Consider the following 13,748-nt stretch of genomic DNA (forward strand, 5'->3'; position numbering starts at 1 on the left):
AAACAATTCTTAATTTATTTACTCGGGCAAGACTCCTTTGACTTTAATGGGAGTTCTGCCAAGCTAGGGATCCTGGGCCAGTGCCAGTGATAAAATGCCCATTTTATTGGCATGTACAATTTCCTACTTAGCTGCCAAAGAACCCTGGTTACCAGCTTCACAATAGGCTTTGTTTTCTTACCACAGAGAACAATGCAATGGATATTTCCTCTTCTCTCCAGAAGGGAGTTAAGCAAAGAGGTCCAGTTACTGCTGGCAGAGTGTGGGAAAACTGATGCTCGCAGGTGCCATTCTGTGGGCTCAGAGCTTCTCTTCCAAAAACTGCCTTGTAAGAACCCTGTGCAGCACCACGTACTCTGACACATTATCGTGTCTTCTCTGGTATGCTGCGATGCAGACAACATCCCATGTGTCCACTCATTCTTTCAAGATAAAAAGAAAAACTCTACTGTGAATACCAGAAGGTTGTCTGACAGTTTGACAGGGAAGAAATCCAACCAGACAAATATGTCATTTTGTCACTGGCCCAACTGCTGGATTTCTTACCCTGGTAGTCCTCTAATTTACTCCACTGACTCTACAGAACTGGGTCCTGACTAACCAAATCAAAGCCCCCGCTTAATTGAATAAACATCTCAGTTAATTTAAGGCTCTGGAGAGAGACAATCAGAAGACAGCTAATAAACAGTTGCTGTATTTAAAGGAATGATGAATTTAAGCTTACTGATTATAAACACACATTGTCAAATTACTCCCGTCTCCTCTCTTTAACCACTTCTCCTTACGCAGTGTTTTCTTGATTCCCCCAGTCTGTCTCCACAGACGAAAGAAAAGAGCCTTTTCCTTTGGGATCCCTGTCAGCCAAAAGCCCTTCCTCTCTGGCAGCAACTGAGGAACTATTTCCCCAGCACACCTGGAGAGGAAAAATCACTGTCTCCATGCTGTCTACCCACCGCTCTGATGCTGCAGCTGCCATACTGTACCTTACAAGACATTCTGACATGCTGCTTACATAATGAACAATCTTCTATGATGTTTTAGGAATGAAATAATTTAACAAACGTGAGAATAGATAGAAAGGTGCGGAAGAATTATTATGCCATAAATTTTGCATCAGAAGAACAGAGACTGCTTTGGCAGATACTTCACGTTACAGAGAGCAGGCTTCTATGTCATGGCTTAGACTGCCTCAGTGCCAAAGAAGCGTCCTGGGGAGAAAGCATGGCACAGTCAGTACACAACTACCTACAGCATACCAGCCACCACAGGGCAGTGCACTGTATCCCACTTTCTTACTCTTCTGTATAAAAGCCAGAACAGTGATAATCAGTGTACGTTTCAAAATTTAGAAGAGGCATGAGTTAAGCTGTAGGAAAAGGGCACATTTGTTTATTTAAAAGTCTAAGCAACCATAATAAACATATGCTCAAATAATCAGCTCCTGTGTAATTACTCCTTCACAAGCACAGTTATTAGGTAGGTAAATTCACTCTTTTTTGAAAATGCAGGTCAAATATTTCTCTCTTAGATAAATTATGTGCCACAGAAGACTGAGCTCAGGGCATGTATTAGACTAACATTTATGAAATCGAAGTGTTGAGACCTTTCCGACCTTTTTTAAAACCCCAACCTTGGGAACAAGTAAGGACAGTGTTATTTTAATGTGCATTCAAATTTTAACAACAGTCACACAGCTCTAGTGGAATCCACATCGAGTTTCCACTGTAGATTGCTCATCATTTCATTATGGCTCATTACGCTGATAACTGTCAGAAAACATTAGAAGCCGGGGCCTTGAGTAATAGCACTGAAATGGTAATTTAAAAACAATATACTTTCTGGAGGAAATACAGCACTGTGCTAAATTCAATTAGAAGAGGCGAATGTAAAGACAACTAAGTGATGTTTGCCGTTTCAAGTCAGGTTCTTCGATTTCTTAACCTGAACTGGAGAAAGCCCTTTTAAAGCAGGCACTTTTCTCATGCATCTCACTGAATTTACCCTCATTATCTCTAAGCTTCTCTGGTATAAACCGTCTTAAATGCAACGGTTTCGGAAATATTTCAGGGCACGCCAAAATACCAATCAACCAGTGACTGTTTGGGTGGAACAACAGACTAAATGTTTCAGGGTCACTTACTGAGACAAATTTCAAGCTGGACAGCCTGGTAATCTCTATTTTGTAGAGGACTCCCAATTAAAAGTCATTAATAATCAGAATTGAACAGACAATATAAACAATACAAAACCATCCCATATTTGCTCATAATGTAAGCATTGTTTGTTAAGAAACAGTTTGAGAACCTGACTCATTAACAGTGGGGACGTGGGACCAACACCCATTAGTCTGGGTGGGAAGTGCACCTGCCTGCATCAGGCTGCGATTGAGGGAGTCTCGCTGCCACATCTTTACAGAGAAAGAAAGTCCAGAATGAGGATCATGATTGAGACTGACTGTTAATCAGCCTTATGGATCTGTGTCCTGGTAAGGCAGTTTATTCCCCATTGGACTGCTAACCTTATGAAAGGCCCATTCCCTCAGCAAGTACTAAAATACAAAGAAGGTTTGAATATTTGCCCTAATGCAACTTCTGCAATGCTTCCAAAAGGGAGAATTTCTGTGTTTGCCACAGTTTGTGCTCAAGTGAACCCAAGGTCAATCATAACCACCTCCACGCCCAAGCACACAGCTGACAAGTCCACTGTGCTTCAGCATTCAAAGTCTAAACTCCCAGCACAGGTCAATGAGGCAGATCCAGGGCGGCTCTGCAGCTTGGTGGTGACAGACACAATGATTATTATTCCCACAAGGGAAGCGTGAGGGAAAAGAGGCATCAGTTAAGTACGTGCAAGTCAGAGTGTCTATGCCTGCCTGGCTTTCCGACACAGCCCACTGTCTCTTACACTCACGTCCAGCCACATTCTGCCCTTTCTTGTAGGAGATTTAGGGCAGACATAACCACTCACTTCAGCAGAGCTAAACAGAGAAGAATGCTAAACAGAGAGCTTCACCTATTTGTTTAGATTGGATGCCTGACTGAACTGAAGGTTAAGCACAGTTTTTACAACTCAACAATGGATAGAAATGTCAGATAGTGGTGCTCTGGAACCAGGAAACTCTGAAGCACCTCCTCTGACCAGCACATCAGGAAGGAGGAGCTGCTTAGTACGTACCATGCGAGCTGTGAGGAAGGAAAGGAAAGGGAATTCACCAATTCCCTGCCATCCACTGGCACAGACAGCCTAATGGAAAGTCATAACAGTCCTCCTCACCCAACCTAGAAGGCAAGATAAACGACGAGGCCAGCCAGCCTATTAGCAAAGGAAATCAATAGCCAAGGGTCAAAGTTTTACAAAAACACATCCTAAGAAGCCTGAAGTTTTTCATCTTAAAAACTGTTTAGAAATAAGAAAGAAAGGATCAATCCTCTGTCCATTCCAGGTGTTGTCTCCAAATTACCTAATGTTTCTTTTATTCACCTGGTCTAATAGCTCTCCAAGTGAACAGAAAGCTGATTTTACAAGCCAGTGGAGCACAGTCTATCTTTTTGCTAAAAGAATGGATCTCTGATACTGTGTTTTATTTCTTCATTAGTGTGCCGTCACACTGAGCGATTACTAAATGCAGGGCCGAATGAGAATACCAGGGTTAAAGAGAGCATAATGAACAAAGAAGGTGCCTGATTATTATGGCTGTCAGCACAAGGGAATTGGGTTTGTCACCTGGTTTAACCAACTGGTAAGAACTGATTAGAGTCTGAATCTATCTGAAAGAACTTTTGATGTTTACGGTCCCTTCTGTCTCCACATCTTGTCAGGAGAGGCAGACAAACAGGGAGTTTCTTCCGGAGGGCCTTCCTTCAACACAGGCCTTTCCAACGATTCCTGGCACTTGCCTAAAACCCGTGGGAATAAGGCAACTTGGTGTGGCAAAGGATGGCCCTCCAGGAGCCTCCTGACCCCATTCTTGTACAAGGCCCCATGGGCTGCACCCAGGACCTGCACAGTTGCCACCATCACAGCCACGCTCCAGCAATGAAGAGAAGGTGTGAGTGAGCAAAGCAGCCCCACCAGCCAACTCCAGAATAACTTCTGAGTCTTACTTCACGTTGGATCACAAAAAAAGCAGCTCTTAAGCTACTGGTGAAAATTCAGAGCTATGAAATGTGCAGAGACAGGCCTGCTTCCCAGGGCCAGGCGGCCGTGGGACTGTGCTGTTGGCTTGCCTCTCTGCACATCACATCTGCAGAGATGAAGACTGTGGCCAACACCATGGCCCTTGCCCTCTCTTTTGCACTCTCCATATTTTCACTATAGAAGAGCAAGACAGGGGACCTCAACTTTGACTGACCTCCAAATACCAGAAGGGGGAAGGCTGCCAGAAGCAAGTCCAAGACTTGACAAAAAAAGGCTAGGCTTGCAGGAGTACATTTTGCAGTGTAAGCAAACATACATATCATTTGCTCACAATTCCCCCATCTGGAATTATTTTGCTCTCTCCTCATACTTCAGTCCCACACGTGCCTATTTAAATTCAACCAGCTGATTCCTAATTTGATTTCTATTTGGTCAGTATGTCAGCTGCTACAACCAGAGCTTTATGAGAAAATTTTTGCTGGTATATTTCGAGTGTATCTTCTGAACAATAGTTTTATTGTTGCTAAAGACATTTTCCCTATCAAAACGGTCAAGTTTGAAATCTTCTAGTGTAAACAGTATTACAAAAAGCACGATCCCACTCAACTTCAGTGAGGTTTCACATCACAGCTAGACTTCTATCCCCAATCAGCATTTGGCAAGAGATACAGGGACTTCTCTGCTTTCCTACTAAGCTAAAGCAGCTGCTCCTGACTATACCCAGACCTGATCAGCCACCACCCAGCAAAACTCCCAGCTGAAAGGAAGGAGATCACTGAGGAAGAGCTGGAATCACAGGGTGTGGGAAAGGGATGAGTGCTGCTGAGTTATGGACATAGTTTGTTTCTGCCTTGTAAGGGAGAAATTAAGATTGAAACAAATGTGAGTCATCTCTCTAAAATGAATTTGGAATATATTAAAATGTTACAAAAGAAATATCTCAGCCTTCCCTCACAGACACACACGCTACATAAATATACAGTTGAACTCCGAAAATCTGGAAGCATTTTCAATAGCTTTCAGAGAAAGTCACACATGGATATCCCCCAGTAAAATACAGCCCTTTCACTTACGGTTTCAAACTACTCTGCTCCTACAGAAACAAAAACCAAGGCAGTAGATGATCACGATTTAACACCAGGGCATGTCTAGAGTCTCAGGTCTTTGGCTGCCTAACCCATTAACCAACACACAGGACAAGGAGCTGTTCCAGTAACTCGGCGGGTGTGCTCAGCGTGCTACGCCTTTTGTTTCTCATGCTGAAAATGTTCTGGTGGAACTGAAGCATAATTCCATTTGCTGTGCATGATGTATTTATATACAAAGGATGTCTTTATATACAAAGGATAAAGTAAACCATACTTTTGGGGAGGTTTTATTCATTATGGTTTAAAATTTCTTATTACCATGCCTTTTGGAGGAACACTCCTATATTCCTAAGGGGCATCAGCAATAGTTTGTGCAAATTAGATATTTAATGAATAAATAAATACTATATATTTACTCCTTATCGTATAATTATGAAAAAAAAGATGTCACAATTTCTAGAAATACCAATAATTTAAATATGGAGAGTGATGTCATCTACTAGACAGGTCCTCAGACTGGAAATTAGACCTGTAATTACTTCCATTGCTGAAGCTTGCAAGTCTTTAGACTGTAATCTCTCAAGGGTCAGTGCAACCATATCACTGTTAGGAATTCAGGGCTGAAAACTAGTGTTTTCTCTCCCAGAAGCGTGATCCAAAATGCAAACCTCCTCTGCAAAGGGCTGCAGTAGCTAATGGACACTGCTATCAGAAGCAGGACTTCTTAGACACAGCTCTCCAAGCAGTATGAGAAACAGGCGATGGAAAGGGAAGAAAGTGTTTAAATACCAACTTACGAGTGCAGGGCATGGACGCAGCATCATTTTCAGCTCGGAAAAAGCCCCGATCGCAGGTGCAGGAGGTAGAGCCTTCCCAGATGGAGTAGCTGTGAGGCGGGCATTTGGCACACGCAACATCTGTCGAGAGCGCCTTGTAGTATCCGATTTTGCAAGCTAGAGAGAGGGACAGGAAGGGAGAGTGTTACTTGCCCAGACTGTGGCCATAAATCTCTGCCTTACTTATTCAAAATCAAGGCAGGAGACATTTCAAAAGGATCTAATGATGTCCTCTTAGCCCCAGGTGAAGAATTAAAATCATCATACTCTTAATGAGTACTCCTATGTCAGGAGATACCAATTTCTAATTCCAGCAAGAGCCATCTTGGCTTGGAGATGGCAAAAAAAATTATGGACTTGTGTTGACGCTGCCAGAAAATCAGCTGCCTCTTTGTGCTTACTGTGGAGCTGCACGCTGTTTAACCCACGTCCACCTGCATTCACAGACACCAGAGCATGCAACAAAAGGGTGCAATTGCTTCATTCTATGACCGCTTAAGGAATGGCAGCTGACAGCCAGACCCTGCCAATTTTTAAGAGGGAATGGGACAGGAACCCACTGTGATTGGCAGTGAGGCCATGTGCCTGACATGCCCGGAAATGGCTCATCTCCCTCCTGGAAAGGCAGAATTAATTTGGCTCCCGATCCCCAGCAGAGGAAATCAGCAGTGCTCTCCCCTCCCCGAAGCCAGGACTCATCACTGACTGCACCACTGGCATGAGGTCCCATGTGCGGCTTGGCAAGCTTTCCATGACATCATCTTTGTAAGTGCAATGCTTACACGGATGGGTACTTTTACATCACTTGGAAAAAACTCATTAGTATCATTAATAACACATTTTAACAGTGGCTAACGCGTATGCCATCTCAGAAATTTCTCCCTTGGCTCGAGATAAAAGCCAACCACCACCCTGCTTTCAGCACTATGGACAAAGAGAAAACACGCAAGTAGACAAACATGTACAAAGGAAAGGTAGTTCCAGGCATTTGCTGCACTACTCCCACTCATGTTTGGCCACTGATCGCTGCCCTAACACCAAGTCCCCTCACACGTTGACATTTATCACTGCCCTAGCACCACAGTCCCGTCTCCCTGCCCAGTGCAGTGCACAGTTCCCACCCGGCCCTGTCCAGCCCAGGCTCCTTCTCCTGCTCACCTTCCATCAGCTGCTCTCCTTTCCCTCCCCTTCTTTAATGAAGCTGTCCATACTGGGAACGGGGAGGGGTTTAGTAACACATTTATAAACCAGCAAGTTGCTTTCCTCATTAACCAAAGCCATTTCTGGAATTTCCCTAACGAGCCCTAACTTTACGACGTGCCGTGCACCATCTGCACGAGCGCTGGGAGACCGGCTCGCTTTTGCTCGCTTTGGCTGCCACTGGACCAGAGAATCTTATAAAAACACATTGCTCAAATGACTGAGATTTATGCTTCCGGAGTTTACACACATCGTGCAATTAGATAAGGTTCAACTCGCAAGGTGCTTTCTGGCCCTGCTTCAAATGGCCCTGGGGCTTCGAGGAGAATCAGAAACCGTAGTGCTGGCAGGAGGAGTGGTGGGGCCAAATCAGCAGCGTGCCCCCAGCACGGCACAACCCTGGGCACAGACTGTCAGCTGGGCACAGCCATGGCTCCTGCTTGTGAAGTGAATGGATCAGGAAAAGGAAAAAAAAAAAAAAAAAAAGAAATTAATTTTCCATTCTTTGCAATACGTGGTGAACGAGCTGTGCTATTGCTACAAGCCCTCCTGCAGCCAGCTGAACAGCAGCTGGTTCTGAGCTGAGATCTCAGTCCTGGTTCTGCTCTTCTGCCTCAGCCCAGCAGCACAGTCAGTACAGTGGGAAACAGGAGTCCAAGTGGAGAGCACACTAACTGCTTCCGTCTGCTATTCAAGGGTTTCAAAGAAGAACACATGAACTCTAACATTATTTTAATGTGAGCATGATTGTTCACAGAAGTTATTAAATGAAGAGCTACATTTTGCATTTCCCCAGTATCAGAGCACTCTGATGGTGTTGTTCACAGCTGCAAGCTCTGCACTGACTCCAGTGTTTTACTGGAAAGGTAGAAAAACGGAGCAGGGTTGAGGATCCTTCCTCTGCTCACTCCCTTCACAGGTAATAGATGGATGCAGTGGGTACTGCAAGGTCAACAGACTGTAAGTCAAGGATTTTTCCCCTTTGTTTGAAGCACTGTATTTTGCTTTCTACTATATTAAGCCACAATCATTAATATTTCAAGACCTGAAGAAGGCTCTCCCAGTGCAGTGACTGCTCTGAAGCGCACACAGCCATTTTGCTCCAGCTGCACAGAGCCATCAGCTCTCTTTGCTTCTGTGTGCTCTGAGATTCACCACATTTCAGACCGTGGCACAAAACTGCATTAGAGAACACGCTGCACTAAGCCAGCAGTCTTTACTCCCAGAGCTCGGTGGCACTGTCACTTCTTGGTTAAATCTAATCCTGCTAGGGCAGCTCCACACAAAGCCCTGCGGCCGCAGCCATGACCAGCAGAGCCAGGGCAGGCAGCAGAAGAGCTGCCTAGGAGCTCCCTGGCTCAGAGGCCAGCACACAGCCCATGCAGAACCTGCTCCATGGGCATCCTGCCTGGCTGCAGATCTCCATCCCGCTGCTGTCTTAGGAAGGGCTTGCAGGGCAAGGCGGGCCACGAGCAGCGCTCTTACACAGCTTTCAAAACATTCCAATGTGAGAAGATGAGTTCACGTGTGCTGTACAAACTGTGTTCCTTAGCTTTGCCTTAATTAGCTCTTTCTGTTAGCTTAGAGAAACAACAATAAGAAAAACAAACAGACATCTTCTCTCCCATTCACCTCACCCACAGCAAGGTTACGGCCCTCTGCACTGTATCCAAAGAAAATTCTGAAAAATATTTTCAGTATCAAAATGCTCACAGTTTCTTTTAGAACAAATCTCATTGACTCTAAATGGACGTCAGCTTGAAGTAAACATGCTGATATCTTGGAGTTGCCATGTTACAATCTATTTAATTTCTATTTCCCCTAAAGGCAGGCGGCATTTGTCCAGCAGTGCCAGCCAGCACCACAGGGGTTCTTTTTTAGAACAAAAATGACTGAACTGATACACGTCAGAGCTGCAAGAAGCGCTCAGAAGAATTACAGAATTTCAGTCCAATCTCCATGTAAATTTTCTCAGGCCGTTTTTCAAACTTCATTTTTCTCATTAAAACCTGATTTTCTAGTTTTTATGGCTTTTTTTTTTTTTTTAAAGGAAAAAACATGTGTGGGCTGGAAAGTCTGCTTGCAAGCTCTTGCCAAATGCTGAATTCTCCATTAGAAAATTTCAGGCAGCAATTTCAGAATTTCATAGTGCATGGAGTTCTAGTCACATACTTCTATTTTACTGCAACTAAAAAGAATTAATATTTTTAACAACTATTTTAAAATAAACTTTGATTCTTTTTTCCTCTGATTTCTGGATAAAAATGAGAAAAGTCCCCTTCAGCATTTTAAGTTGTTCAAGAAAATGGAGCACGTGCAGCCTGGGCTGCAGAGCCATCCCTTACAAATCCCAGTGCTGCGCGTGCCACCGTCGAGGTGCTCTGCATGGGATGGGTTCCCCCTGGCCGGAGCCACAATGGGGTCAGCAGTGGATGAGAGATGCTCACGGTGCTCCCGTGTCCATTGGGCACATGGGTAATGCTGCTGACAGTCTGCGGGTGGAAAGGCACTGGAGCCAACTTTGAGGAAAAAAACAAGAATAATATTCCTGGTTAAATGAAGGACAAAACAAATAATTTCAGAAAAAAGACATCAGTGTTTTTCTTATAAGTTTCAGACCAAAAAGAAATTTGTGTATCAAATACTTTGATAGCACATTATATGTTTTGTCATCAGCAGTTATTTTTTCTACGGCTCCTGTCTGTGTGAAAATATTTTAAGCTCATGCTTTAATTGCACCCTTAGGGATAAGAAGTTACTTTTATTTTCCCCCTCTAATGTTCCTCCTACTCTTTAAAAGGATGGATTTTCTCCCTCAGATTGTAACAAAACCACATCTGCCACATAAGTAGGCAGCATCTTCTCAGCTCTCTTTTACTGTTATTACCATTTCTGAGCAGATTTTTGTGTGTTAATTATAGAACTCAATTGTTTGGATAGTCTCTTTTGATGAGCTTTCTGCCCCGCACCATGAACTCCTCTGTTATTGTACAGCTGTTTGAGTTCCAAATGCTCATCAGGGTTTTCTAATTGTCAAGCTGTCCCAGCGACTAGTTCTTTTGACCTAAAAGTCAAAGAAAGGGAGTCACCCTTGTCTCCCCAACATGAATGCCAGGGGAGCCCCAACAGCCCCCCTAATGCCTACGAGACAATGCCTTTCCAGATCATTGCCACTACTAGCATAATTGGTTTTGGGTGAAATGAGAAGATTTTAAATAGGATGAATTAATGAGTTTCTTGTAAAATTAAGTCGTTCTCCTGGTCCAATCTAATTACTCACTGTAATGCCCCTGAGGGTGATAAATAAAGATCCTTAGAAGCCAGAGGGGAAAAAGAAAAAATAAAAGTGTCTTCTCTTCAGCCTTTCTTACAAGTCAGGTTGTAGAATTAGATGCAACCTACCAAATAATGTTTCCAAGTAAGGTCACATTCCTTTGATGTTCATGCTGCAACATCTTTACCACCTATTTTACCTCCTTTTAAGAACAACTGTATAATTTCTACACATTGAGTTCCACGTCTTTAACCCCTCTCCAATGAGCACAGCAGTATTTCCACACGCCAAGCCCATTTTTCTATTGTACGAATGACAAGCAGAAGCACAAACACTCTTGCTAAAGACAATTTTGGGACTTTGGAGCAGTTTCCCTCCTTGTGCTGGCTCAGCCTAGATTGAAGCCATCACAAGGTGAGGACAAAGGATGGTGTCAGTGACTGGTGGATGGATAGTTCAGTTTTTGCACCTGGAGAACAGGAAGCTCACCTGCTCACACCTGGCAGAAGCCGAAAGATGTGAGGAGCAGGTAGCCAGGGAGATCTCTGCTATGGAATTGGCCCACCGGTACCATCCAAGGTCTCCTTCTGCATCCTTGGAAGAAAAGGGATGAGGCGCAGACCTCTAACTGCAGCTGCCAATTGCCACAGCACATCAAAGGTGTCAGTGCATGGCTGCTCCCTGTCAACAGGCAAAGCCCTCGTGCTCTCAGACACATCCCATCGGTATCATGTACGCCTGTTAACTTACACAGGTGCCCCTGTGACAATTCCAGGCCTGGAAGGCCAGGCAGCCAACCCAACCTGCAAAAACCAAGGCAAAGAAAGTGTTCAGGACCTCAGCCCTTCCTTGGGCACCGAGCCACTGAGCAGTGGCACCACTTTTTCCCCAGCCTACCTTCCAGCCTCACATTAGGAGGTTCAGCTGGGAAGTCTCTATCAAGGCACTGTAAAAGGAAAAGGAGCCCACTATTTGCTGCCCTTTTGTTTGGTCTGAAATCAAAACAAGAAAAAAAAAAATTGAAAGCTAAAGATGAAGGGACTGGGTAAAAAAAAAATAAATAAAAACCCTGTCTTAGTGAGAAGTCAGCACTTTGCATGAGCAACAAAAATCCCAGGCTGCTCTGCTCTCTGCAGGAAGAAGTTTGCTAGGACCAGCAATGACAGGCGGAGCGGCCAGCGTTCGGGCAGCGGAAATGGGAAGGGCTGCTCGCTCTGCCGGGCTGCAGGACGCCCTGCCCTGCGCACAGCCATGCGTCCGGCCCAGCAGAGCATGACAGGCACACACAGCTCCTGACGCCCAGGAGATTTAATGCACAAGGATGTGCTGCTGAGCTGGGGAACCAGACCTCAACGATTTTAATAAAAAATTCAAATTTTCATTAATTTACGAATTAATAAGAGCTTAAATCAAGATACTGTCTTTCTCTAGTGCAGAAATTGGGCTGCCCTCCTTTGTTCAGTGCAGACAACCCTAGCGTTGCCAGCACGCCTGTGCAAGTGCTGAGAGCACCTTTAACATGGTAGTGAGCTCAGCATCGGGTGCTCTCCAGCTCCAGCTGCTCATGCTGTCACTGCACTCTATCACAGACTTCATCCAGTTTTGAAAGTTTAATCACCTTTCTGCAAGCTGGGAGATTTAGGAGATGAGTCAACTAATCAGTTTCAAATAATTACTCAATTAGAAAAACAAGTTGACAGCCTTCCTTGAACAGAAGCAGCAAGAGGAGAATCGCTAAACTAACAGATTTTAAGTCAATTTAAGAGGTTTTTTCATATTCTTTTTTAAATAAGAAGAATGATGGCATGACGGTTTTGTTTGTTTAAAGCGACTAGATTTTACAGAAAAAAATATGAGTGAAGTGTTAAAATATACAGTGAAAGCTGGTTAATTGCCCTGAATCTCCACATTAACAAGCCCTAATCCTGCTTACAAGCTCCTCTCCCCAGCTGTGTAAAAGCGCTGATGGGAACAGAGATCCCTATCTCGAAGCGCTGTCCGCCCAGCGGGGGATTATCTCTCATCTCCTAAATCTTGACAACTCTGTAAAAAGGCAGTTAAACTTCCTAAATTAGATAAAGCCTGAGACAGAGTGCTGTACAGTTTGACACTGAAAGGCCTAAAACTACTATCACGTATCCCCAACATCACCAGTTAACACATATGCTTGCTCCTAACTGCCATCATCTGAAGTTTTGCACTGAAAATAAGTACTGATTAAGGCATTAAAGATAAATAAGAAGTTATTTTCTATTATTTAATAATATATGCTAATGAGACATTGCAATTTGCCTTAAGTAATTATTACATTAATCCCCTCCAAGGAATTTCCTATTGACAAGAATTTGTGGATTCATTCTGCACATAAATCCTTTAATGCTGTTTCCTTTGTGCAAATGGAATGCCACTCACTGCAGCAGAGCTGTAATGTTTTCTGCTACTGTTTGAACTCCTATCACAACCACAGGAGCCAAGTCCTTCCAGCTAACCGGAAAGCTGATAGCTCTAGAGCTACAGCAAGATGCCTTAATATGGTTTAATCATCACATCCTCTCTAAATGGTCGTACAGCACGTTTAAAAAAAAAAAAAAAAAAAAAAAAGCTATTTTTGTCTTCCTAGAGAATTGCTTGACACAAAGGTTTTGGAAGATGCCTAAATATAGACAGTTCTGATGAGATCAGGGTCTAAGCAAGATAACAACTCTGCACTATTTTTGACCATTTCACAAAGACACTGGAACACAATGGCTTCAAACAGATGCTGCTTCGGCTTTCCCCAGCACTTGAGGAAATAGAGGAGGTACTGCTGAGAGGCTCCCATCAACAGCACTGTAAAAAACTATCAATCCTCTACTAAGTAGTACATCAATCAAAATAGTGCAGTGCAAATCATGATCCATTAAGTACTTCACACTTGATTACCCATGACATTTTAGAGAGGGTCATACATTGATGAGTTGCTTCTCTCTTCTTTGCCCTTTGCTGTTTGGAGTGCATGACCACTTCTGGTTCATTACTGATGCAAAGATTATCATGAAGCTTAATTTCAACAAGACAGGAAAACAGCAGCTCAATTGTTTGTGCTTTTCTCCTTAAATTTCCCAAGCTGTACATTTCTCCATTCTATGCAATCACACTTTGCAGAAGTGCCCGAAATGGCTGCTGTGCAAGTGCACCTTATTTGAACTCGGCATTCTCTACCAAAGATTTTTT

The 13,748-nt window shown here is 43.7% G+C and overlaps 1 protein-coding gene across 4 annotated transcripts in view; it reads right to left on the bottom strand.

Annotated features, from left to right (window-relative positions):
- Window positions 1–13,748, bottom strand: part of EPHA4 (EPH receptor A4) — an 89,024-nt gene that overhangs the window by 47,341 nt on the left and 27,935 nt on the right. For 3 of the 4 annotated variants that reach the window (XM_052685790.1, XM_052685793.1, XM_052685794.1), the window contains one exon: window positions 6,023–6,178. The exons of the other annotated variant lie outside the window; for it this stretch is intronic. In XM_052685790.1, the coding sequence (XP_052541750.1) occupies window positions 6,023–6,178 (156 nt within the window). The remainder of the gene's footprint in view (window positions 1–6,022; window positions 6,179–13,748) is intronic. 4 annotated transcript variants of the gene reach the window in all.

The sequence above is a fragment of the Tympanuchus pallidicinctus genome, unplaced genomic scaffold (genome assembly GCF_026119805.1).
Source record: "Tympanuchus pallidicinctus isolate F22 unplaced genomic scaffold, pur_lepc_1.0 scaffold22, whole genome shotgun sequence".
Classification (NCBI taxonomy): domain Eukaryota; kingdom Metazoa; phylum Chordata; class Aves; order Galliformes; family Phasianidae; genus Tympanuchus; species Tympanuchus pallidicinctus.